This window comes from Xiphophorus maculatus, chromosome 5 (genome assembly GCF_002775205.1).
Source record: "Xiphophorus maculatus strain JP 163 A chromosome 5, X_maculatus-5.0-male, whole genome shotgun sequence".
NCBI classification, from domain to species: domain Eukaryota; kingdom Metazoa; phylum Chordata; class Actinopteri; order Cyprinodontiformes; family Poeciliidae; genus Xiphophorus; species Xiphophorus maculatus.
In genome coordinates this window covers 14,229,527-14,256,821 of record NC_036447.1, presented here as the reverse complement: position 1 = coordinate 14,256,821, position 27,295 = coordinate 14,229,527, and the positions used below count along the sequence as shown (strand labels likewise).

The window sequence follows — 27,295 nt, the reverse complement described above, 5'->3', positions numbered from 1 at the left end:
ATGTATCGTTGTTACACCGCATTAGTAGATACATCGCAATCTATAAAATGATGCAAGTGGTCTGACTGCATTTCAGACCCAAGTTCAGACCCAAATATCTGTCAACAGATCAGCAGGATGGTGTGATCACAATGTCTATGGAAGATTAGAGAGGAAATCCCATAACGTCAAGAAGGGGGAAAAAAAAAACATTTGCACTGAACATCACCGTGTCCGAAAAAGGAAAGCTTCAAATTTATTAAGCTGTAGTTATTTTGTCAGATCTTTTAATCTTTAAATTCACCGGTAGGTGTGGTACAGAATAAACATGAATGAACTTATTCGATTAATCACTGACGTTAATCCCTTTTTTCCCCTCGGTGAGTTTCCTCCCCATCAGCCCACGCAAAAAGGATCCATCCTGGTCGTTTTCCTCTTACACTCTCTTCCCAGTGCAAAGCGCTGAAGCTGACTGGGTGAGTGGGAACCCGTCAGCTGATGAGTGCATTAGATCTCCGCCGATATCAGCTGTTCTGCTCACAGACCTAACATGAGTGCGGCGTTTCTTGCCTCAGTGGTCGTGTTTGTGTTTGCGAGCGACTGTTATTCCAGCAGCCTCCCCTCATTCATCCTGCCGTTCACAGACTGCGCACGGAGCCGGGGGAAGGATGGTTCATACCGGGGAGCCATCGACGTGACCGAGTCCGCCAGCCGGTGCATGAACTGGACGGAAGTGGCCGGATTCAAAGAGCGCTATCCGGGCAAAGGGATAGGAGAGCACAACCACTGCCGCAACCCGGACGGCAGGATCCGTCCCTGGTGCTTTTTTAGGAACTACAAAGGCAGAGTTGACTGGGGGTACTGCGACTGTAAACATGGTAAACATGCAGCTTATTGCCAATTAAATGCTTTTTTGTGTGACATGACCAGCAGACGTAAACACGCATAATTCAAGTAATCTGATTAATTATTTAAAAATTGATGCACCTTCTAAGAAAAGAAAAGACACCTTCTATTCTGTTTTGTGTTGGTAATTTTGAGCTGATGGAGAGAGGAGTCTGCAGATGTTTTCCAGCGGTGTACAGCGCAGTGCCTGCGGGGCGTCCTTTAGGACTGCACGTGTACTATTTATTTGCGTAGTAGCAATGATAATTAATAAATGTGTTGTTTAGGTGGAAGAATGTGGTTTGTTACTGAAAAATGGCGACAGCAAACCATGCATCTTTGAATTTTTTATAGCTTAATGAATACTTAAGCAGTGTCTCTATTTGAGGCGTTTTTTGTTTTCTGTGTTACAAAACGAGGGAAGCCTCTGACAGAGTTTTCTCTGCAGCAAGTTCAGATCTGCAGAAAGCAAAAAGAGTCACACCTTTACCTCCCTACCCAGTTTATTGGTGTTGTGTCAGCACAGGCATACCCATACACATTGTATCATCTTAATTTATGATTAAAAACACCTTATTTGTTCTTAATAAAGAAAAGATCTGGAATGTACATGTCAATAAATTTGAATGTCAAAATGTTAACTTATCTCAATAATTCAAAAGGCGAAACTCATTTGTAGAGATTCATTACGCAGAAAGTGGCATGTACAGAAGTGTTGACTTTTGTTAATTTGCAACATAATGGCTTATTTATGAGATCTGAGACCTAAATTCAGTTGTCAAAAAATAAACTATATGTGCTGTACAGTATGTTAGAACTCATTTGTGGCTCCTTTAGATTGAACTATTGCATCATCGTCGTCTTGAAAAAGCCCAGGTTCGTTCAACAGGGCTGACTTTGGACTTGATAAAACACAGTGAACCAGCAGAAGTTTATGACATAGCTCACCATATACTGGACCTCAAGCAGCTTGGATTGTACCTCTTTACTCCTTCAAATAAAGTGTAAAATTCATAGGCAAGATATGCAAATTGCAAGCAGAAAGAGCCCAAGCCCTGATCCTTTTTGCTGCAAGGTACCAGGTTTTTTCTTGTCATTCATTCATCCATTGGCTATTTTAGCAGATCTACATACAGTACTTGGCTGTTCAAGTCATCCATATTAAAAGGGAGAAAGATAGAAAGACACACATTTGAAGAACAAGCATGCAAAAAATACTAGCTAAAGAAATAATATGTGCAGTGTACTGTACTATACCATATCAGCTTCTACATGATCAAAAAAAAGACAATAGTTCTTAGTTTTTCTTTGTAATATTAACATATCATTTGTACAAGATCTGCATTTATCTAAATGTGCTAAAGGCATTTATATTAACAATGTTCTACAGAAAGCTTATATTTTTTCCATTAAAGTATGCAGTGCTGTGACAAAGTACTACTAATAGTTTACCAAAACAATATTTTTTTACTACAAATAAAGTGTATTTATTTTGTATTATTGTTTTTGAAAAGGATGAAATAAAAGTCAGTTTATGCACTTCATAAAAGGACGTAGGTCCATTTAAAAACATACTACCATAATGTATTTTCCCTAAATTCTGCATGAAATCAAATTTGTAGAGCAGTATCAAACCAGAAAAATGTTCATTTCCTGCAAAAATGCAATGTAAATGCTGTAAGCTGAATATTTTTAGTGAGAATTGGAGAAGCATTTGAAGTCAACTTCAGAAGACTTCCAAGAATGGAAGACATAGGCTGAAGCAGCAAAATAAAGTCTGTAAAACGCAAATAGAAAAACTAGAAGAGGAGTGAAAACTTTTGGTCAATGCAAAAATCCCACCCAAAGAGTATTATAAATGCAATAACAATAGTTTATGAGCTAAAAAGCTAAAGCCAGCTGAGTTAAAAGGAGTGGAGGAGTTACGGTGTATTATGGTGTTATGGTGTATTGGAAGAAGTTTGGAATCAGGGTTGAAAGGAGGGATGAATTTTGATTTGGCCTAAGGGTTGGAAGGATTTTATTGGAATCCTCAGAGCTAAAGAGCCATTGTTTTTTTTTTGGGGGGGGGTTTTTCTGAAGACTGAGCATAATGCAAACAAAAACTTGAAGAGTGATTTCATAAAACCTGTAAAAGATATAAAAAAGCTGAAATAAACAGGAGTAGTTGAAGGTTAAGATAAGATAAGATAAATCTTTATTGTCATTGTCACAAGGACAACGAAATTCAAAGGGTGCCATCAGTCAGTGCACATGCCCAAAAACAAAAAATAACTGTCTCACAATTCACACACAACGCAAGAATCAACAAACAACTGGCAAAAAAAAAAAAAAATATAAGAACAGCCACATTCTCACATACATCATTTATGATGATTAATGGTTGTTTTTGATTGCATTTAGGTTTGTTATTGCTATCGGGTAGAAACTGTCTCTGAGACGATTGGTTCTTGTTCTGATTGCTCTGTATCTTCTGCCTGAAGGCAGCAGTGTGAACAGAGAATGTCCGGGGTGAGAAGTGTCCTTTGTGATGTGTTGTGCTTTTCTTAGACAGCGGTTGCTGTGCAGGTCCTCCAGTGAGGGGAGAGGGCAGCCAATGATTTTTTGGGCTGTATTCACAACCCTTTGGAGAGCTTTCCTTTGAGCCGTAGTGCTGCTGTGACTACACTTAGAAATTTGAAATGTATTTCTGTCTGAAAGTATGTGGAAGTAGATACCTGTGAAAGAGTGCAACAGTTGTAGCTGAATTTAAAATAAATTATGGAATGTTCCATTCATTTCTAAGGGGCTGGAGATGATTACAGAAAGCTGAATATTTCATAAGAGGTCAATATGAAAAGACGGTTATAATGTCCCGAATAAGCAGAATATAATAAAAGTTGAATGGTTGAAATAACACAAATTACGCAGAAATATTTAAGTGGCGATGCCTACAGCGTTCACGCTAACAAGACAACATGACGCCTGTGCTTTCAAAAGTGAATTATGATACATAAAGATCACTCACAATTGCACAATCGTGAGTCATTTTAAGTTGCCAGGACAAACTCACATGCCTCTGTTCTGTCTTTGTCTTGCCTTTTTACTCTTGTATGAAATACTCAAAAATCAATCAAGCTTGTTTTTCTTGTCTTGTTGAAGTTTTGCAACAAACAGTTATTACTTTAGCTTTTTTTGTGGAGAAGTTGTGGCATGGCAAGCACATGAGATAAGCTAATTTTTTTTTCGCGTACAGAACAGTAATCTTTATAGGTGTCTCATTCCTGTGTATGCAAGAACTACTGTGAGGATACATTAAGGTTCATTTACTGAACCTTAATGTCTCCACACTTATCACGCACCTTGTTGTTAACGGTTTTCTAACTTTGCACAATTTTTTTTCTCATATTTTTTTCTCCACCCCAGGCTCAGTCCGTCTGCAAGGAGGTCGCTCCAAGCTGGATGGCAGGGTAGAAGTGTATCTGGGAGGAGTTTGGGGGTCCGTTTGTGGCAACGACTGGGAGGACGAAGATGCCGGAGTGGTCTGCAGACAGCTGGACGAGGGGTGAGAGCCAGCAGCATGCATGCATTCACTTGTATCCGTTTGCTGCTTTGTCTTCCCACATATGTGTTCAAACACAGGTGCAAAGGGGGAATCAATATCTGTCATCTGTTAGAAATTCTCAAGCTGGGGCTGCTGTTAGCAACTCATCAGGCATATATTCTAGGAACTGTTCTCATTTCTTTCCAAAGTGTGTGTACTTTTCTTTTATGACCTTTACATCCCTTTGCCCTTTTTCCCCTTAGGTATTTAATTAGCTCAGTTATTTACATTGCTGCAAGCTCACGCCTTTCCCCAGCCGACCTTTGCGTGCGACTTGTCTCGTGGTTCAAACTATGAGGTATAGCTATGCCAGAGAAAGGTCTTGGGGGAGCTTGTAAAGCAGTTATTCATATCAGCTGTGTTCATAATATGGGGCATACTTGCTCAAATGAGGAATCTGCTTTCCCTGGAAAACACAGTCACTCTATATGCTTGCTACACATGCTGTCACTAACACCAGCACAGACCCGCATTCTGATACGAATGCAGGTCTGTGCAGCATCTGTGCATTCACACAGAAGTCAATGAAAGCACACAGTCAAAAGGAGGGAGGGCAAATGTCAGCCATATATAATGGCTGGAAGTCTCGCTCATGACTTTCCCATGCTAAGTTATTGAAAGCTGCTGGTGAGCAAACTGAAAACTGAGGATTACAGCAACCAGTTCCTAGAGGCCTGTAAACCTAATGTCGGGATGGACTTACTGAATTTCCAATTGATTTCTTATCACATAGCAAGAAATAAATTTTTTATACATATAATTGTTTAGCATTTAAAAAGTCCAATCGAAGCTACTGATGTTAGTTTTGTTTTGCACAAATAACCTATGTGCCCAACAATCTCCTCTTAGGGTGTCTGGTCTTGCTCGTGCAGTTCCTTTGTTTCGCCGCCAACAAGCCAGGCTTCACTGGTTGGCGGTTCATTGTCAGGGAGAAGAGCCAGACCTGCTCCAGTGTCCCAAAACTACCTGGAAGGGCGAGGAGTGTTCTCTGGCTGCAGCGGTTACCTGCACCCAACAGAGGGGTAGGCCTGCCTCATGTGTTAGGAATGATTCTGGGATTGATGTATCGATGTTTGCTTGAATAAAAGTAGGTCTGAAAAACCAGCAAAGCCTCACAGTTCTAAAATACTCAATAATAATCCTTAGGATTGACCGGTCCTTGCAAAAGTATTCACACAACGTTTTTCTCATTTTATGTCCATACAACTTCACAGTTCAATGCATTTTATTTGGACTTTATCTGATAGACCTGCATAACCTGGTGCATGCTAAAGTATGCCTCCTCAAATACTCACACACACACACACGCAAAGTGCTAAAACTTTTTTTGAGCACAGTTGCACAGGAAGGCAATGGCCAGGCTACTGGCGGATGGGTCCAACTGAATATTTTTCTAATATAAGGGGGACACGTCCCGTTTACACAGAATTATTGTGACGCCCATGATCCTCCTAATTGACCTAATTTACCACAGATCTCTTGGCTGCTTCTTTATTGAATGCTCTTCTTAGCCAGTTATTAGTTTAGGAAGACAGCTATGTATTGGTAAGTTGTTACTTGTGTCATATAACATTCAATTTTCACTGTTAACTGTGTGATGTTTTACACTTTGTCAGTAGTTTTGTAACCCAGAACTTTATCCCTAACCTGTCTAATGTGCCACCTCCCACCCTTTTTCAGCATACTTTCATTTAACAATTTTGTGCTAATTTGTGTATGTCTATCAATTAAAATCCCAATAAAATATATCCCCAATTCTGGGTTTTATATAGCAAAATCAACAAAAGTCCAAGTGTGTATGCTTTCATAAAGAGTCAAGATACTAATGAGTCAAGATACAAAGATCCTGGTATAAAGATGTGTGTAAAATTGTGAACTTCATTTTGTGTGCACATTAGTGGTTGGGACCCTTCCTTTACGGTTGGTTGGACGTCAATCAGAGTCAGAAGGCAGGGTTGAGGTCTTTCACGCAGGACAGTGGGGTTCCATATGTGATGACCAGTGGGACGACAATGATGCAGAGGTGGTGTGTCGACAGCTGGGGTTGAGGTAAAAGTAAGGCAACACACACACAAACAAATTATGTGTTTTTTATTTATTTATTTTAATCCAGAACCTTTACTAACAAATTGCACTGCTATAGATAGGAATGCACATTTTGAGTATTGAGGAATACGTATGACAGAAGGAAAATGAAGCAGAATAAATGTGGGTGGTGAGCCATCTTTCTCTCCATGCGCCTCTGAAAGTATGACAAGTATTCTTTCCATTCAGACACAGAGAGAGGAGTGAGGAGTAAAGAACATCTGGGAGTCAAACAGTGAATCAGTCTCATTGTTCCTGCATGGATTCTCGCACCATGGAGTTATGCATATTTAGCAATTCTATATTCTCTGCAAATGTGCCGCAATGGTTGTGATTTACACAATCTTATGTGACAATTAATTTTTTTGTTTAAAAATCTAAAATGCACAATGACTGTGCCATACAGTTTAAATATGAGCTGTATCATACTTAAACCTTGTGAGGCACTATTTGTCTCCACATCAATTTTGCACCGCATTAGAGTTACTGCAGGGCAAACCATTTATTTTCTGGACATTGTGTTTTCTTTTCAGTGGAGTTGCGAGAGCTTGGAGCCAAGCACATTTTGGCAAAGGTACAGGCCGCGTCTGGTTGGACGAGGTGCGCTGCTCAGGCAATGAGCTCACTTTGGAGCAGTGTCCAAAAAGTGCCTGGGGAGAGCACAACTGTCTGCACTCTGAGGATGCTGGAGTGTCCTGCAGTCCTCTTACAGGTAAATCAGCAGATTCCCATTCAAAAGTGATCAATAAACTGACATTTGTCATGATAGCTGAACTTTCATGTGAAGCTACACCTCTTCCTGTTGAAACATTTACTCACAGTCTATCAAACCTTTAGGGATAATTTTGACTTGACAGGTGAGGGTGTAAGAGAAAATATGGCCGTACATATTAGTTCAACAAAAAAAAAAGATAAACAACCTGATATCTAGAATAAAAAAGTGTTGATCCCAACAAAATAATTCACAAAAAATCATGGAATCAGAGTACAAAAATCTGCAAAGTTAGTAGAATAACTAAATAAAAATCACATCAAGAAATACAACATTTTGCTGGACTGAAAGCACAAATGCATTCATGTCCTTTTTGTTTTTTTATGCGTTGAATTTATGGGATTTATTTTATTTTGTGTCCTGCTTCGTAGGTATTTGAATTCTTTGTATTCTTTCTGTGTTTTCGACTTTGGTATTTCCCATCTAAAAAGTACATCTACGACCATCTTTAACATGAAACAAGTAAAGTCTTCAAAAAATGCAAAACTATAATCAACACGAGCGCTTTACTCTTTTGTCTTTCCATCTCGACAGATGGTACCATCAGGTTGGCTGGGGGAGCTGGAAGCCACGAGGGACGTTTAGAAATCTTCTACCATGGTCAGTGGGGGACGGTGTGTGACGATGGTTGGACAGAGTCAAACACTCAAGTTGTGTGTAGACAGCTTGGTTACAGGTAATTTGACATATTTATTTAGTCTCACTTATGATTTAAATCAAATCAAATCAAATCATTTAAATATGGTTTTAATTGTGGATGTATGACCTATATATTACATGGCAGGGTGGGCGAGACGCTCCCTTCTGAAGGCCTCGACATGAACCCAGTTCCACGGTTTGGGGTTGGGTCAGGTCCAATCCTTTTGGACGATGTGAGCTGCACAGGAAAAGAACCCAGTCTATTGTTGTGCAACAGAAGGGAGTGGCTCCGCCATGACTGCGCACACCACGAAGATGTTAACATCGCCTGCAGCTCTGAACAAGGTGCAGACAGTCCGCCAGCTAGTAAGAAAGTATTTTATCTCACTGTCATGCATAACTTATTTTTGGCATGGAAGGGTGCAGGAAAGTTTTCTGAATTCTTGCGATTGTGATTAGATCTTGCCAACTATAGCTGAAACCAGCTGAAATCCAACTAAACACATTAGTGTCATTATATTAACATACATGAAAGTAGTATATTATTGATGACTTTATGAAGAAGTTTAAGTTAATTTACAACTCCGGCATGGCAGTGGTTTCCATAAAGGTGTTGCTGAACAAGTATTTTCTTTCAAGAAATGATGATGGTGTGTCTCAAAAATTTTTATTTGCACAGAAAAAACTGAGAGTTTTGTAATATTTTAGGGACCATTAAAATGCCTTTTTCAAATCCACATCAGTTTTCAACAAGTTAAAAGGAATGAATTGTTTTAGGTCATTAGTTTTTCATCTTATATGTGTCGGCTGCTTAAAAGAGTACATGTTGAATAACCAATAGGCTACAAGAAAGTGCAGTCCTCAGCCTTTTAGTATTTTTAACATGCTACTTTCTTTAACAAAAAAAGAAGAAAAATGACACACAGTTTTTATATTTTTTCACAAATCTCCAAAATATGCTGTGCATTTGAAAAAAGCATCTAAGCTCTAAGTTGCTTTTTATATTGACAGCATATTATATTTTATTTTTATTTTGTCTACAATTACTACTCAGTGGTGGTTGTTGTGTGTCTTGTCTCTATGCTGCTGTAACTGCGAAATAATTTCCCTGCTCGGATGAATAAAGTAATTCTATTCTATCCCCAAATCATGACGTTGCTTTCTCATGCTACATATGAAAGCAATGGGATATGGTGTGTTTAGGGTGATCTACAGCATTAGTTTTTCACTGCTGCATTTTACTGAGGGATGTCAGAGTATAAGAGAATGAAAACAAGAGCATTCAACAATTTTAAAATCCATGTAAAAAAAAAAACTTCTTGTCCATGAAATTGTACACTAGTACTTTTATTTGTCAAATTAGATTTCAATACAGTATGCTACATTGATGTTAGTAACTATGTCAGAACAAACTTAAAAAAGTCAAACTTTTGCAAAGAAATGAATAAATGTATCTCTAGTTGTACAACTCCAGTTTATAAGCATTTTTTGTCACTAACATATTATTGATTGTTAGCATTAATCCGGATCATCTGCTCGTAGGCAGTTTACTGGAAAAGAAAACACAAGCTGATCTGATCTAAGATCTTTACCAAACTGAACCTGCAGACAATTAGATTTCAGATTACTTAGAGGAAAGGCAACATTCTCAATGTGACCCAAGGAAGGAGAGGTCATTAATCGTAATCGCTGCAGTCTCTGGTTTCACTTCACCGTTCTCAGCGCTCCTTGAGAAATCACTTTACTAGACCTACTCATTGCAAATGTTAAATAGGTAATACACAGAGTTTCCACACATCAGACTAAAAAGATAAAATTGTACCCGGCACCAGTGTTATTCTACAACATACTGGAGCAGCTTTGTCATCATGTACGGTAGTTGCAACTCTTTATCAGAAGAGGCTTACGTATCATAAGCAGCTAAACAAAGAGAAATGTTGAATGTAGCATTATTAATCATATTTGTGACTGCAACTTTCTGGCACCATAAAGTTGTGATAAGACTAGAAAGGAATATAAGAAAGTAAATTTAGATTTCACATGGCTGTTCTATAGGAAAGTATAATGAAGCTCAAAGGGAGAGAGATGGCGTTTTCAGTATGTGGTTTTAGGGGGTAATGTTGGGAAAGAATCAGAAAAACTGCTTCTTCCCACAAACCCCCACTGAATATGTGTTTTAGAAGTGCAATATGTATGTGAGTATATTTATGTTTCAGTGTTTGTTGGTATGTGTACAGCTTTCTCCTTCCCCTCCTAGCATGCCAAGGGAGATTTGTCTGGGTTTATTTTGGAAATGAATTAACAGCAGATCAACCAGGCAGTGCTATGAACTCTCTCCTTCTTTCACCCTTGTTAGAAATCATAACACAGAGTTTTGTGGGAACATCGGTGCTTTGTGTTGGTGGTGTGTAGAGGTACAGTAGATTGTGACTTATAGAGCCTACATACAGTGGAGAGAGGGTTAAACAAAGTTCAGTATATTGTATTTTGTTGAATTCATTTTTGGGAATGTTTCATTTCTGAAATACTGCTAAGGAGAAAGTGTGGTTCAATAATTTCAGCTTGATCAGTTTCTGAATGGTGGCACTCTTTTGTATTTTGGGTGTTTCAGTCACTTTTACACTGATGTTGAGACACATAGTCAGAAGTAAGCTTACACTCATCATGGCAACAAGTCTCATTAATATTTACTCAAAATTTTAAACACAATTTAATTACTCTTGGAATTTAGATTTATTTTAAATAGGTTATTTTCCAGGCACAAACCCAGTTATTCAGGATATTCGGCAAATCTTTAGTACATCTAAGGTCAAGGTTTCAAGCATTTACAGTATTTCATTTGTTCATGATTTGAAATAGAGTTAATAATATAGCAAATTCACTTACTGCTAAATCTGTGCAATATTCATATTTGTGACTCAGAAAGGTTTCTTTGTATGATCTACAATATTTTCCTCAACAGCATTAAGTTAAAACAAGCTATGAGAGAGCTCTCTGTCATTGCTTGTTCTTAATAAATGTGATTGCTATCAAATTAACAGAGAGGATCACATCTTTTGGGAAGTGTCTTAAGTTAGTAGATGATGGAAACACAAATGAATGTGTGTTTGTGTTAGTTAATAGCAACAGAAGTGTTTCTGTTTCTGAGCAGGAGCACATCAGAATTTCCTCATTCACCAGGACTGACTGAGAAGCAAACATTTCTCCTCAGCTTTAATCTCTCACCCCTATTGTTCTCTGAGATTTTTTTTAAATGTTAAACTCTGTTGCAGTTATGATGAAGGCTGCAAAGAGAAAGTTTGTGTTATCCTTGAACTTACTGTCTGCGACATCCAGCTTGCACATGTTCAATAGCTTTAAAACATTCTCACAACCTATTTCTTCTCAAAGCAAACATCAGAACGTCTGTCCAAACTTAGACTTAGTAAGAGTGTAAACGGATAGGTTAAATCTCCACACGGAAAACCCATTAGTGTCTACTCAGATGGCATCAATGTACGTGCATATGTTTGAGCAAGTGTGCTGACCCAGTAACAGTCAACATAAAACTCTGACTGATGTGAAAGACGGTGTGTTTGTGCATGTGTGTCAATAACTTTTGAGAGAGACAGAACAAGACAGATCGAAGAAAGAGCAGAGAGCAAAGGAAAATAAATACTCGTCACAGACTGAAAAGACTTTGGGAGTTTCCCATTCCATGCTCACACACACAATTAACATTTCTGTAAGAAGACAGACAGGTGTGCCAACTACTACCCTGTAAAGTACGTGTTAGCTCAAGCTGCCTTTACAGAAACATTCTGCCCGGAGGATCAGGTTTGTCAGGAATGCATGAGTAGTTCGTTTAAACCTTCCCAAACTCTGTTTGGAGTGTTTTCGGCAAGTAGAAATGAATCTTTATCATTGTCACAGCCTAAATTAAGGCAAATGTAGAAACTGTTTCATGTCAGCAGAACTATTTTTCCTGCTATCACCAAAGTGCTTCTTAAGTGTGAAAATACTGGGTTCCTTACTGGAAATCCTGTCCTTACAATACCTTGTACAGTTTTCTAAAACCGTCTAAAGTCTTTTCATATTTGGTCATAAATCAGTCTAGATTTAATAGAGCTGCTTTGTGTCCTTTTTCCAGGTATCCCTGTGCGGCTTGTGGGAGGGGAAAGCTCCAGGGAAGGTCGGGTTGAGCTCTTTCTGTCTGGACAATGGGGGACTGTCTGTGATGATGGATGGACTGATCAAGATGCTGAGGTGGTGTGTAGGCAGCTGGGCTACAGGTATTGATATTTGGAAATTGCCTCTATGACAGCTTTGTACTTCTAGAAACAAGGCTATAAACAGCATATCATGAAATCCCCTGTGGTTTACTCAAGTAAGATATATTGCTTGTCGTTTGGAAGTGTCAGTGTCACACACAGCACTTAAATATGTAAAATTCCAGCCTGACCTGTGACAAAAATGCATTAGGCTCCTTATTTTGTTGGGTTTTAAAGACCTACAAAGAGGTAGGTCTTTAAAACCTGCCTCTAACTCTCAGTTAGTATTTGCAAATGCTCAGTTTAACAATTTTCCTGCCTCCACAAGCCAGAGTAGCAATGAGTACCGTAATCTGCTTAGGCTGAACTAGCAGTTCTCAAAGAAATACAAACTTGAATATGGGTACTATTGCCAATGATGCAAAAATTTGCAAATAAATTTGTAGGAAATATATTTCCTACAAATTTATACCAAATGTGGTATTTTGTTGCAGAATAACTGTAGTATAGTTGGACAGTAGAACGGATTTTGCTAAGAAGACATTAAAGAACAAGCAAGTAAAATCTTTGTATTTATACTATTTGTTTTGATAATTTGTAAATGTTGTGGCTTTAATATTTACAGAAAAAATAATACAGACATGTAATTATATGCAGTTTAACTTCATTCATAATTTCATTATTTCAATAACATTAGATCGGAGCCTTTAAATATACAAAAAACTATTTTTACTTTGATCCTCTTTAGTAGTACATTTCCACTTATCCAAGATGCATAAAGCAGCTAATCTACATTAAATGGGAACAGCACGCGTTGCAGCAAGATATCGTCTTTGATAGTCATCTAAATCTTATAGCATTTTCTTAAACCTTTAATTTGCAGTTGTGGTCAAGATCAGGATGTTGGAAATAGGTTCAAATTCTGGAGAAATACTTAGTTTGATTTTGTGGCTTTGGAACATCATCACTTTTTACATTAGGCTCAGCTAAGTGAATTCAGACTCCCTACTCTTTTTGCACAATCCATCAGCACCTTTTAGATCTGGCATGTGGCTTATGTTTCTTTGTCTGGAATGTTTTTTCCACTTCAAACTCGATCACAAATATCCTCACAGTAGTTCTTGCTGAGTTACAGGCAAGCCATCTAAGCACTGAGAGTAGAACCACTGCTTGTCCTTGTTAAGACAAGCCAGTTGAGGGGTGCTTGGTATCTGATTAGGATGCCTCCTTGGTGAGTTAGGGCTTACTAGAGCTGCTTCCAGGGCATGCCGGAAGAACCATGGTTTTCAGCTGGACTGGGAATCCCTTGGAAATCAACAAGCATTCCCAGTCCAGCTGAAGAGAATGCAATGAGAATCCCAAGGCATTCCCACTCGGGTCACTTGGGAGCTGGACCAAATGGCTCGGGAGAGTGAAGTCTGGCCTTTGCTGCCAGGCTGCTGGCCCCTCAAGCTGGCCACAGAATAAGCAAAAGAAAATGGATAGTTCACACTGAGTTAAAGGCAAGTCAGCAGAAAAAAATCTTCAACTAATATTAAATTAGGATGATATATTATTTTTTTTTCTGAAGCTTTCTATATGCTAATAATTGCCCTCTAAACTTAGTAAATGCTTGTGTGAACCAATGTGGTGGCAACAACATTCACAAAGTGTTTGTTCTGAGTGGTGATAAGTCTTCCATATTGCTGTTGATGAATCCTATTTGAGAATTGTTTTCATTTGGCCATATTTAAGGGAGTGCAAGATGGATTGGCATGTTTATGTCTATGCCACAGCATTTCAGTCAACTTTAAGTCCGGACTTTGACTAGGTCTATCCAAAACCTTATCATAAATATGTCTATTTTTTTATTCATTCAGAAATGGACATACTGGTTTAATTTGTATCATTATTTTTCTGCCTAACAGCTAATGGCCATGGGGATCAGGAGAGGGGGGACAAGTTAGTGTCTAATTAAGCACATAGATGGTTTTAATGGGCATTTTCCCTTAAAAATGTACTCAGCTTTTGAAATGTTGTTATTTTTATTTAATCAGGTTATGTTTATCTGTGTTGCTTGATGAGGTCAAACGTGTGACAAAAAAGCACTGTAGAAACTGCCAGGACTAACAAATGACTAATATTATAATTTTGCTTACTTGTGAAGCATCTTTGTTCCTTTACAGAAACGAAGATACAGCAATGGAAAACAGAATAAAAACAAAAGGTTTTGATTTTTCCTGACTCATTAAAAGAAAAAAAAGGACTCTCAGCTACACTCTGCTGTGACATATTCTTTTCCAATACAACATCTGGAGAGCATAACTCTGGAAGAATTAAAGGCAAAAAGCTGAAGGTGTATAACAGCCATGTTAGTTTCTGCCCTTTGTGTCATGCTGGGTGTGGTGACAGCTTATTACACAGAGGTCCCTAGATGTAAGGAAAGTAGTTTTAAAGGGACTAAGGCATAAAATATGCACACACTGTCATTGTAAACTTGCATCTTGACGTGTAGGGAATTGATATACATGTGAAAATGCTTTTATGTGGAATTTTGAAAGTTGGAGTATTCTGTGAAATACAAATCAACATGGAATATATACCAAAAATGTTATGCCTATATTTAAATAAAAAAAGGAACAAGATGAGACACATTGTAATGTTTATCACTTTATTGCTTCGTGTTTTTAACTAAACACATTGGAGTTGAGTTTTAAAAGTTGGATTTCACAAAATGTGGTATTCATGGAAAGTGGCAAGAAAAAACTCACTGTTAAAAGCAAACAGAAAATGGTCCTCTGATTAGAAGAAATTGAGAATGAACTTTTTGGCCATGCTAAATCCAGTACTAAATCCATTTGAAAATTTGTGACAAGATCTAACTGCTGCTCACTCTCCATCTAATAATTGCATTCAGTTTGAGCTATTTTGTAAAGAAACATGGGCAAAAGCCTCAGCCACCAAATATGATGAACTTGTAGAGATCTACTTCAAAAGCATTTCTGCAAATGATTAACCCTCACACAACATTTGATAGACTCCAATTTTTAAGTTTTCTACTATGCATACGGTAATTATATTTGCAGGACCCTGTATGGAGAGAAAAAACAGATTGATAGAATGATGAAATCGACTATATTTGTAAGTATTAGAATGTAGGTCTCTGTTGTTGAAGAATCTTTTATAATAACCTACACAAATTTATGCATCCAAAATGAATTTTGTCTCATTCCCTTTTGCCATTTATTATTTTTTACACTAGTAAATCATGTAGAAACTTTTCTTAACTCACTTTTGTTTCCATGAAAGGTGGGATGTTAATTCATTTTGGTTAGAAGACTTCATGAATTTATTGCATTATCACAGATGTCTTCAACTCATCAACCCCCATTTTCACATTGACTTCATCATTCACTTCTCCATTCAACTGTTAAAACAGATGTTCTAACCAACATGCTTATTGGAAAGAAAGGTGTCCACATTGTTCAATGGATAGCATGGAGTTTCCATCGAAAGCAGATTTTATTCTACTTTATCAATTACACATGTGTGTGCTGTTAGAGAACCCCACAAAAGAGGCATGATGTCAGTTTCTAGGCTTTCTTCCAAGTGACATGAAGGTTCACCCTCTGCATGCTAAGTATTGCTCGGGGAGCTGTCGGAGACACACGTGCATAATAAGATGACTTTGTAAGAGACATCAGATCCCCAATGGATGACTGGAGTTACAGGACTTGTCACCCACCAAACTCCAGGGGTGCAACATAAGAAAATCTTTTTCAGCTATCTTTTCAATCTTAATTAAAATCACAGCTACAGACCATACATTCACAACCACAGCCTAAAGGCTCCTGATATCACATTGTCTATTAGATCAAATTGTCAAAGTGTTAAACCTGGTTGGGATCACAACCTAGGAATACCACACTATTTCATCCAACTCATTGTATCGTTTAGTTTTCTTTTATTTCTGTTTTTGTTTTGTAACCTTTTTTTGTTGGTTGCAGAGGCTTCTGTTATATCTCGTGAAGTCTGTTTTATCCAGGGGTGCTGCAAAGGCTCGTGTGATGGCATACTTTGGAGAAGGGACAGGTCCCATTCACGTCGACAACGTGAAGTGTAACGGTGAGGAGCATTCGTTGGCAGACTGCATCAAACAGAAGCCCGGCACGCACAACTGCCGCCACAGCGAGGATGCCGGGGTCATCTGTGACTATGGAGAATCACAGCACAGCAACAGAGAGGTCAAAGGTCAGTCAAATTATCAAGATAAAGTTATTTGAGTTATGTGAAGAATTACACAGAAACTGTAATGTGTTTAGGAAACACTGCCATTCTGTCTTGTGCAGTAAACACAGACATGGCTGAAGAAAACTAGCTGGGTGATCTGCTCAGCGGAAAGCCGAAATTCTCTGAGTGAAAAAAACTAAATTTTTTCCAGTTCTATCATGTTGGAAAGACAAATATCTTGGTGTATTTTATAAAGGTTTTATTTAATAGATGAACACAATAAAAGTAAAAAAAAATCTTATACATATTATTGATGATGGACTGAACAGTGCTATATACTGTATGATTGACCCATTTTGTGTTGATCTATAACATAAAACCCCAATAAAATATGTTAAAATGTGTTGTTACGCCAAGACAAAATGTAAAAAAATATCAAGGAGCACAAATACTTTTGCAAGGCCTCCAGATGGTTAAATGGTCAATCTATGTTTTTGTTTCATCCTGTCTGCCACACATGCAGTAAGAGCTAGTTTGTACAAAACTAGGTATGGCCTGCACAACTCCCATAGTTAAAGCCAGTGCCTAGAGGGTTTTTCTCACTGCTTAGATTTTAACATTCATTATGTTCAAACTCCGAAAAGGAGCCCTAATTAATTATATTTCTAATTGATTTCAGCTTCATATTTTGTACTAAAAGGTAAATTTCAAACCTCATTTTTTTTGCCTGTCTAAATATTTAACAAAAGGAAAATCCGAGCTGAAGTTTATGGTATAGCGATCATCATCTTTCCACACATTCGCTCAAACACACAATCAGTGGCTCCTCTTTTGTCTCTCTCAGATCCTGTCAGCTCAATTTGTGGTCTGCGTCTCATACATACTCGCCAGCGTCGGATCATAGGAGGAGAGAACTCTCTGAGGTAAGATGGAGGGGACAGATGGGATTAATAACAGAACAAAGAGAACCAGTCAGAGAAAATGACCACATTTCAAGTTTACACGCCGCAAATGAATACCAGGTAAAACACAAGGTAAAATATGTTTCCAGCTCTGGGTTTTATGGGTCAGAGCTAAATCGATCTAAGTTTTTGATGAATTAATAAGTTGCGCAATGAATGAAATTTCCTTTACCTGAAGAGGGATCTTTGTCCTTTCATAAATATCAAACTAATTGCAACAGAGGAGGCAGATTTTTAACAAGGTACCTGGAGAAGTCAGGAAATAGCTGTAATGTTTGTTGTTTTTTTATAGTTTTGGGTTTGTTTGGAAAAATTAAAACAAAATATGGAAGAATGTTTGAGTTTGCTGGTTATATTCATTATTACTTAAGTTAATAAGATATGATTTACAATGAATGTCAGAATATCTGGACAACTATAGAATCAGATTTATTTAATATTAACTTATTTTTTAACGTTTGAAGTTTACCTCTTTCATACAGTTGCCACATATCAAGTGAATTTTTTTCTCAAGCTTTTGCTAGATTTGTTGAATTATTCTTATTTCCTTTTTTTCCTCTTAATTCCTCAGTTGTATGATGCAACCCCATTTGTTTCAAATAATAAAAACAGCTATCAAAAAAACAAAAAAGAATCAAGGACATCATAAATTTATATATATATAAATATATTGCTACCTTTACTTCTAACTTATGTTGCCAGTTTGAACCTAAAAACAACAACATATTAATTTACTTGTTTAAAAGTAATGAATAAATTTGAACTCTGAAGCAGAAAAGTTTAGGTATTGTAGGGAAGAGTAAAACAGAAAAATTGTTTTGTAGAATGAGTTAAGATGAAGGCAAATATAATTTTAAAAAATCGAAAGAATTATTCAGAATACATTGAGAAACCTACGGCACATAGATGATGGTAAATCTACAATATTTCTGCAGCTATCAGAGTGAACTTCTCATGTCTTTTTTATTACTGTGGTTCAGAAATGCATGTTTATACTTCACTTTGCCTCTTGTGAACTCTTTCTGACAGGCATGTTAGTGTTTCCCCTCCAAACAAACATGAATCATGTGCTCATGTTACTATAATGGCTTTCTGTTTGTGTCTCCGTTTATACATATATCTGTGGAATGGCCACATGCACCGATTTAATTCTAATTTGTTGCATTGCCTAAGTGGAACTCAGTTTATCTTAAATGCGACCCTGCAAATTTCTTTGTCTTTTTTTTCAATTGTGTAGTTGCTCTGTTAGTGATAAGGAAATGTGTGTGTGCGTGGGGGTGTGTTTGTATTTATAGGGGCGGCTGGCCTTGGCAGGCTGCCATTCGTTTGCGAGGATCTCGAGGAGATGGGAGGCTGGTTTGTGGTGGGACTCTCATTGACACATGCTGGGTCCTAACCTCCGCACACTGCTTCAAAAGGTCAAAAAACAAACACTTTATCATGCTTGCTATTTTCTATTAAAGTCCTGAACATAATTCTATTGAGGTAAATGTGACAGTGATTCTGCATACTTTGACTTTAGCATGTTTGGCCTTTGGTTGATGCCTGAGGCCTAAATTCAAATAAACTAACTCCACAGGCTGTAACACACTGTTTCAGGATAATTGATGGTGATTTGGCTGTAGCATAACATAGGTGAAAGAAAGCATGGTTACATGTGGTTCAGGATCCTTCACATGGTCCCAGAAACATAAAATTAATCACTGAACAATGACTGAAGAGGAAATAAGGATTTAGGAAGACTAACCACAGAGTCTGCAGTTACTGCTTAGAAAGTACATGCTAAGATGTATCTTAGGAGAAATATTTTTTGTTTCCTTAGGTTTCAGGTTAGGTCGTTACAGTTAATCGTAGAACCACAACTTGCTACATGAGACGCTCCACTGCTATAAATCTTGACGTTTCCACATCAGATGTTTCCACTTACAAGTCCAGTTTCTTCCCTGAGAAACTGGACTTACATTTACAGTCAGATGTATGTTTTTCATTAAAAGCTCTTTACTTTCCAATGTAAAAAACACCATAAAGAGCATTTGTGTGGCAATTTAAGGACACGTTGAACTCCCAGAATATATGAGACTTCATAAAAGTTCAGCATTGACTGAAATGATTAAAATTAAGCAACATTTACATTTGTTGGTTTCCATTGTGAATAAGTATAAAAATCCTTGCAGGAAATATGTCTTCTACTACAGTGCACTAATCTCACACTGAAAAGAACAAACTGCTGCAATTTGTTTGCAGCAGTCTCTCAACCTCAAGGTAGGTCAACCTACCTTTTCGTGTGGTAACCAGATAAACATGGGTTGTAATCCAACCTCATTCATGTTGTTTTAAGTTTTTGAATTAGAGTAGAACCAGTGACTATCAAGCATTTAAATTTAATTACACGTGGAGGGAAAACAAAGTAGTGCATAAATATAAAGTGGAAAGAAACTTAATCTGAAACTCTTGATTTGGATTCAGTACTATTGATTGTTTTCAGGAGTTGCAATAAGAAAATAGAGGTGTTGTTAATGAGCAAACAGCATAATGATGACCAAAACACACAGCAGGAGTAAAGCTGAGAAAAAATATTAAAGCAGGTAAGTTTTGAACATCACATTTGCATAAAATAAAACATTCAGGTTTTTGACATTAAGGTGATAAAATGTGAAAAAGTTTAAGGGGGCTAATACCATTTTAAGGTAACTGCAATGATTTAACTGTACATATAAACTGGCTTAGGCGAGTTGCTATGTTCTTTTATCTTTCCTATTTTGAAGAGTGAACAATAGGTTTCTGTGTAAGCTTACAATTGTACTCAATAAAATTTGAAATTGAATTAAAAGCTCATCACTTGTCAAGTTACCTTTATCTTCAGTCAAAGGTAACTGTTTCTTTTATTTTTTAGAAACTGAGTGGGTTGACCAGTGATTTTCAGTCAATATACAGTATATACGTATATGTTCTTTAATGTGGGATTATTTTCTCCTTTAACAAATTAACTCAAACAAATGTTGGAGTTTCTTTAAAAATAGAAGATTTTTTTTTTTCACAGATCTTTACCAGTGTGATATAAAATGTAGAAGGTAGTAGGGGTTGCACCAATTAATCGACTAGTCAATTCTTTTCTCTGCATTGACTTTTTTCTGGGCCAGTCGACTAGTCGCAATCACGTGACAAAACTGAGGCTGGGTTCAATATTTGCCGTGAATATAGCTGATAAAGCCTCCAAGTAGTTGTGAAGCGTTTTGCGCTTACGTCACCATGATGTCACTGCGACTACTCGACGTCGACTCGACTATTATCATGATGTAGTCGACCTTAAAAAATATGAAGTTGTTCAACCTCTAGAAGGTAGTTGTAAAGATGTTTCAGATAGCAGCACTAACTTATTCATAAGTCCTTTTCTCCTTTGCTTTAAACAAATCATTATGTAGTTTATTTAGAGGAGTTTTACTCCCCCCAACAAGTTAACAGGAGAGTGTCATCACGGGAGAGAAAAAACATGTAGGCATTGTCTAAAGTTAATACAATCTATTATGGTGTGCGTAATTACTGAGCTGCTTGCACACTTATTGCCTTAAGTATTGCTTTTGTGTTGGATACCTTCATAATTGACCAACTGAGTCATGGTGTTGAGTAAATTATATTGCATTTAACACTGGTATGACATTGTTCTGGCTTTCAATTTTGTGACTTCACAGATGCTAAGAGCACACCTAAATTGTGTTGTCCTGTCTACCCCTTGATTGGTTACACCTGTTCCTTGTTTCCCCTGATTGTCTCCCTGTGTATTTAATCCTAACTGTGTTCCTTGTTCCTTGTCAGGTCTTTTTCTTGTCTGCCATCTTCTTGCCTGTTCCTGTCATTATTACACCAGTTGCTACCAGAGATTAGCTCCTACCTTTTACTCTCGCTGTGCTGCCTGGAATCTTGTATTTTCATCATTAAATCACAATTTACTCTCCACAACTTGGGTCCACTGCGTCTGCCTCACCACTCTACTACCACATTTCATGACTCTTCAGTTCTATGTTATCAAAATCCCTCTTTGCTATGTCACAGCTCAATATGAACATTTCTTTGTAAGAATGTTGTAAGTACCTTCAGAGGTCAAACTCTTGAAGCTATTTGTTTTGCCTGCCCTTAAATTACTCTTTCATGCTCCAAGCTGTCAGTCTTGACAGCTTGCTATAACAGCTTCCAACAGTCATTTGCAGGATTTAAGTAGGAGAGCGCAAAAACCAAAATAGGGACTTTTGACTTCACTGCATCATGTTTGGTAACAGCAAACATAACATTATGGTATCAATATCATTCTGTGGGGGACACTTTTCTTCAAAGATTATAAGAAAACCGATGGCAAAGTGATAAAATCTGAAAAAGTTTAAGGGATACTGATCATTTTAGAAAACACTGTGTTGCTTTCTCTGCAGATGTGGGCAAGTTTAGGAGAGTAGCTATTTTCTTAAAGCTACACTTTAATGGTACACCATGGAAACGCTTACTTCTAATCTCATTGTGCTCTCTAGCTTTTTGTTTTTTTCTTTTGTTCTTAACATGATACTTAGTCTGCAAAGATCAAACTGTTGGAGTGTTTTGTCTTGATAGTCTGATCACATGTTGCTCTTTCATGCTCCAAACAAATGACAACTTGTAAAAGTCTTCTTCAGTATGCAAGCTAGAGTGCAAGGGCTAAAAAAGGGACCTCCCTCTCTCGGTCACAACCTCTATGAGCGGTAACAACTAAAATAAGCTAAACCACACAAACACTCATAAATTTGAAAATAAAAAGCAGTCTGTACATATCAACAAAACATAGGTTTCATTTGTGCTGAAGTTGGAAAATTGTTTCACCAGACCTCTAGCAATAGTAGATGTAAAAGCTGATCTGAGGTCAGTGGTCACATGCAGCCAACACAGTAAGTCTATTTATACATTGTGTCTGTTCAGAAGAGCTTTTGCCAGCAGTAATAGAGGAGATACTTTCAGTAACAAGAGCGTGAAGTGAAATGTAGATTTGCTTTTAGGAAAGGATCTTGAATCGTTTATTACTCCATAACCACTATTAGCTTTCCAAAGATTGTACATGTCTGCAAATTTTAATGTACTTAAGCGGTTGGCCAGTAGTGTCTCTACACCCCCATAAACACATTGGCATTCGCTGGTTGAGAGATCTTTCCGGAAACACTTTGCCGGGTGTAACTGGACACAAGTGGAGACTTGGCTCCGTCTAAAGGCCTGCTCCTTTCATTCCTCGTCTCTTCTTTCGTTTCCATCCTTCACTGTCCCTGGCTCACCCTGCTCCTCTCTCCATCTCTGCCACTTCATTTCGAGAAAGCCAAACGTGCCTGACAGCTACAAATAAAGTGACTGTTGAGAACATTATGATGATAATAGACATATGAGTCACATGAAACCAGCACAGGCACAAAGCAACAAATTTGTGCGATTTAATCGGTTTGTTTAACTCGGGGTACAGCTACAAAGTGTGCAATCCTACTTACCTAAAAGGCAGATGCACTAAAATGTTGAAATGTGATTTCAGAATGTACAAAGGGAGAAAGTCCTCATATGTATTAAGCTTTTTCACATTTTGTCATTCTACAGCTTTATAGTAGGACTTTATTTGATAGAACAAAATGTAGAGCATAATTGACAAGTGGAAGAAAAAGATCCATGGTTTGCCAATTTATTTACATGTAAAATGTGAAAAATGTGGTGCTTTTGTCTTCATCCTCTTCTGAAAACCTTAAATAAAATCCATTGTAATCATTTGCCTTCAGACGTCACCTTAACCTGAGTCTAAATGGAGCTGTTCTGTGAAGGCCTTTAGTGAACAATCAGCATCACAGAGCAAGGAACAGCAGGCAGGTCAGGGATTAAGCTATGCAGAAGTTTAAAGCTGGTAGGGTTAGGTAATCAACTATCCCAAGCTGTGAAAAGCTGACAGAGCACTATTGAATCCATCATTCAAAATTACCAAGAATATAAAACTACAGCATACCAACCACAACATGCCATGAACTTAACATGACATGTTAAGTTCATGGCATGTTAACAGATGAGCTGTTTTCATAGCTCATCTGAAAAACAGATGAGCTATGTTGTAACAGCTAACATGAGAGATTTTATCAACAGGTCATCTATTAATCTAATGACAAAAAGAAAGATGTTTTTCTGTTTAAATATTTGTCACAAGCCATATAAGGGAAGAGCAAACACGGGAGATAACATTTTACTTTTGTTTTTTTTTCTCCCTCATTATACCTGGTGGCAGCATCATGCTCTGGGAACGGTTTGCTTAAGGAGAGACGGGGAAGCTTGGCAGAGTCGATGGAAAAAATAGATGGCGCTTAGAATGACCCCAGCAAAGTTAGACCTAAATCCTATTGTGTTAATAGAAAGCTGATCAATTCTGGTAAGAGGTTGGAAACTCTCCATCCAACCTGACTCAGCTGGGGCTATTTAGCAGAGTATAATGGATAAACATTTTTGTATCTAGTTGTGCAAATCTGGTAGAGGCATAACTAAAAAGACCTACTGATATAAATAAAATTATTCTATGAAATATATAATCAGGTTTGCTGAATAAAATTGCATGCTTCACTGTGCATATTCAAAATGACAGATCGTTTTCCTTCTATTTCCCAATTGTACACATAGTAGTGTTCTTCTCTCACATAAATTCCCAAGAAAATACACTTAAGTTTTAGGTGACAAAGTAAAATGTGAAGCTAACACTTTCTTGATTTCCACAGGTATGGAAACAGCACCAAGCAGTATAAAGTCAGACTGGGGGACTACCACTCCCTTGTTCCGGAGGAGTATGAAGAGGAGTATGGCGTTGATCAAATCATCCTGCACCCGAACTACCACTCCCACAGCAACGATTATGACCTGGCCCTGGTTCGCCTGTCACCAGGGGCGGTGGGCCAGGCGCCAGGAGAGTGTGTGTCGTTTAGCCGTCACGTCCTTCCCGCCTGCCTGCCCATGAGGAAAGAGAAAGTGCTCAAACAGGCCAGCAACTGTCACATTACAGGCTGGGGGGACACAGGTCAGTTTAATGAATAAGTGTAGAAGTGTAGTACAGTTTGTCTCGAGTTCCTTCGTATACAATGACAAATACACAAGATTATTTAGATCTTGTGTATTTAAATAAATATCAAAAATAACAAGAACAGAATAAAAATTTTCACTAAAAAACAAAGTTTGATATGAAACAGTAATATGTGAATTGAAGTATTAAGTAATTTTTTGATTGAAAGTATAGATTAATAAATGAAAACAAAATAAACCACTAATTATGCGCAAAGACATAATTGCAATAGTGGGAGGCCCCTGAAAAGAAAAACGTCGTCTGAAAATTCTCGAGCCTCTTCTATTGCAAACCCAGATATGGTAGAAATGAACGTCTCTTGTAAATTGCACTCATTCAACTTCATCCTGTGCTTGCTTGCACAGACACACACATCTGTTAGCGATCTTTAAATTCCATGCTGGTGTCATTAATCACCTCAAACATATCACAGAGGCCTGCACACTGTCACGCTTTTACTGTGCAGTAACAACTTGTACTCAACACATCGAAATGCTTTTTGATCTTCTTAATGCTCGTATGATTCCTAACTGATAAAATATGCATGTTGGGGTGAACAGGTGGGAAAGTTTTACTGCTTTACTTAAGTGAGGGCATAGAGGCTATTTAGAGTCTGTGATGTTTAGCAGTGAGTGTCTGACTCAAGGCTTCGTGTCTACTTTCTACAGCTGTTTATCTTTGGCTATCTGCCACCTCTGATATCAGACATGCAGGCAATTTTCCACACACACTCACTCACTCACCAGCCAAGGCTGCTATGGATATTTAATGATGGTGTGTGGCCTCTGAGACAAGACAAAACAATGCCGCCTCCTCAACAGAGACTTGTTGCAGTTGTAGTTATCCCAGGTTTCCATGCTACCCCACAAAGCCAGGATGGCTCCTGTTCATGCTGCTCTCAAACTCTGAATTATGGGACAATCATAATATTTGAACTTTAGCATAATTAATAATCTGAACTGAACAGCTTTTTGAAATAGCACAAGTGGCCCTTTATTGACTTTTGCTCAACTATAAGGCTTCTGTGAATTTCTATCATTGCCATGTACTGTACATCTCTGGAAATAATTAAGCGCCCACTGCACTGAACCCCAATGAAAGGCAAATTTTTCTTTGAATTTCAGAGACATGTTGTCAGTAGTTCATAGAATAAAATAACGATTATCATTTTACTCAAACACATATAAAAAGTAAAATCAGGGAAACTAATAATTTTCAGTGGTCTCTTAATTTTTTCCAGAGCTGTATATTAGCGGATCTAAAAATGTGACTTTTGTGTGTTTAAATTTTAAACAACGCACATTTTGGGGAATATTAGTCTTATGAGGTCTCTGAAGCAGATGTGTCATTCTTTTGTTTGTTTTTCTTACATAGTGCATGCAAATAGGGATATAGAGCGTAAAATGTACATGCTACTATTGTATCAAAAGATCAAGTAGTACATTCATGTTACATTACTCTTATTCTAAAAGTTATTTTTTAAGTATATCAAAAATATCTGGCTATTATTTTTGGTTTAACAGCCTACACTTGCAGTGTTTCCCAGGTTGGACTTCAGTAATTTGTCCTGTCTTGGCACACGTCAGCACAATATGTCTAGTGTGATTTAAATTTACCAGGTAACGCATTAAGTGACGAGATGCACTGCAGCGCTCATGAAAAGTGCATTTCTTAAAAGTGAACCCAGGTATTGTAAAAAGTTTTAACTGGACACAGCACCATAAGTTCTAGTTGCGTTTAGCTGCCAATGTGAATGAACCCACAGGAGTCCAGACAGAGTATCTGAAAAGTTCAGCACTGAAGTACTGCTATGATTCGATTATTGTAATTACATTTGTGAATGACTTTCATATATGGAAAGCGTTTAGATGCTATGCTAATCGATCCAGTTGTGAAAAATGTGACACTAATTTGTCTTGATAAGAAATTTTGCTTGAAAACATTGTCAATGCAGATGTTGAAATAGTACGAACAGCCGTACTTTACACTGAATTTTGAACTAAACCCATTCTTTTTTATACTCAAATGCTACCAGAAATCACAAAAGCCTTTAACTCCTATCTCTTTTTCCAGGACGTTCATACTCAAAGACCCTACAGCAAGCCACGCTGTCCCTTCTCCCACGCCGCCACTGCCAGCAGTATTTCCACAGTGCTTTCACGAGCCGCATGCTCTGCGCCGGGAGCGTCCAGTCAGAGAGGCGCGTGGACAGTTGCCGGGGTGACAGTGGAGGTCCGTTGGTGTGTGAGCGACCTGGAGGGGGCTGGGTGGTTTATGGGGTCACTTCCTGGGGTCATGCTTGCAGGACACAACAGTCCCCTGGTGTTTACACCAAAGTCTCTGCCTTTAGCACATGGATACGCAAAATAACCGGACGTGATGAGAAAACACGATGAGGGCTGACAAACTGAAAGAAGTGACCACTCAGGACTCGATTGGTCAAATGAAAAACAGGGCATCAATACATTTCACTTATGACAATCTGTTGTCATGGTAATATACATATTGCCTGACGAAAAGGTGAAAATAGGATTTTCAGGTTAAAAATGTGAAAAAACAATGCTGAAGTTTCTTCACACTTATGAGTATGCCATAGCTGAAATATCTTTTGTTGTAAAATTATCCATTATTTAAATTATGCTTTGTGTGCAAGCTTTTATTGTGACCTTCTTGTAATTTTTGATATTATTATGTAGTTTGTCTTAAAAAAGGGACCAAACATCTAGTGATCTGTCTGTCCATGAATATGCATACTTGCACTAAAATGACCTATTTTTTAAATTTAACTGTGTGATACTCAGAAAAATGTGCTTTCAAGCCCCATTTCAGTCTTGTGTAATTTCTCAG

General features: G+C 37.8%; 1 protein-coding gene across 3 annotated transcripts; it reads left to right on the top strand.

Annotated features, from left to right (window-relative positions):
• Positions 1-396: 396 nt before the first annotated feature.
• prss12 (protease, serine 12) lies at positions 397-27,295 on the top strand. Of its 3 annotated transcripts, XM_023334456.1 has the most exons (14): positions 397-455; positions 624-857; positions 4,270-4,408; positions 5,297-5,469; positions 6,346-6,496; positions 7,066-7,244; positions 7,839-7,980; positions 8,089-8,309; positions 12,073-12,214; positions 16,218-16,423; positions 17,247-17,325; positions 18,660-18,782; positions 24,111-24,406; positions 26,522-27,295. In XM_023334456.1, exons 2-14 carry the CDS (start codon positions 698-700, stop codon positions 26,842-26,844), a joined length of 2,334 nt encoding a protein of 777 aa, XP_023190224.1. In that variant the 5' UTR covers positions 397-455; positions 624-697; the 3' UTR covers positions 26,845-27,295. The 3 variants fall into 3 exon arrangements, with proteins under 3 accessions (XP_023190224.1, XP_023190223.1, XP_005813113.1); XM_023334455.1 differs by having other exon boundaries at positions 397-857; positions 8,089-8,288; XM_005813056.3 differs by having other exon boundaries at positions 397-857.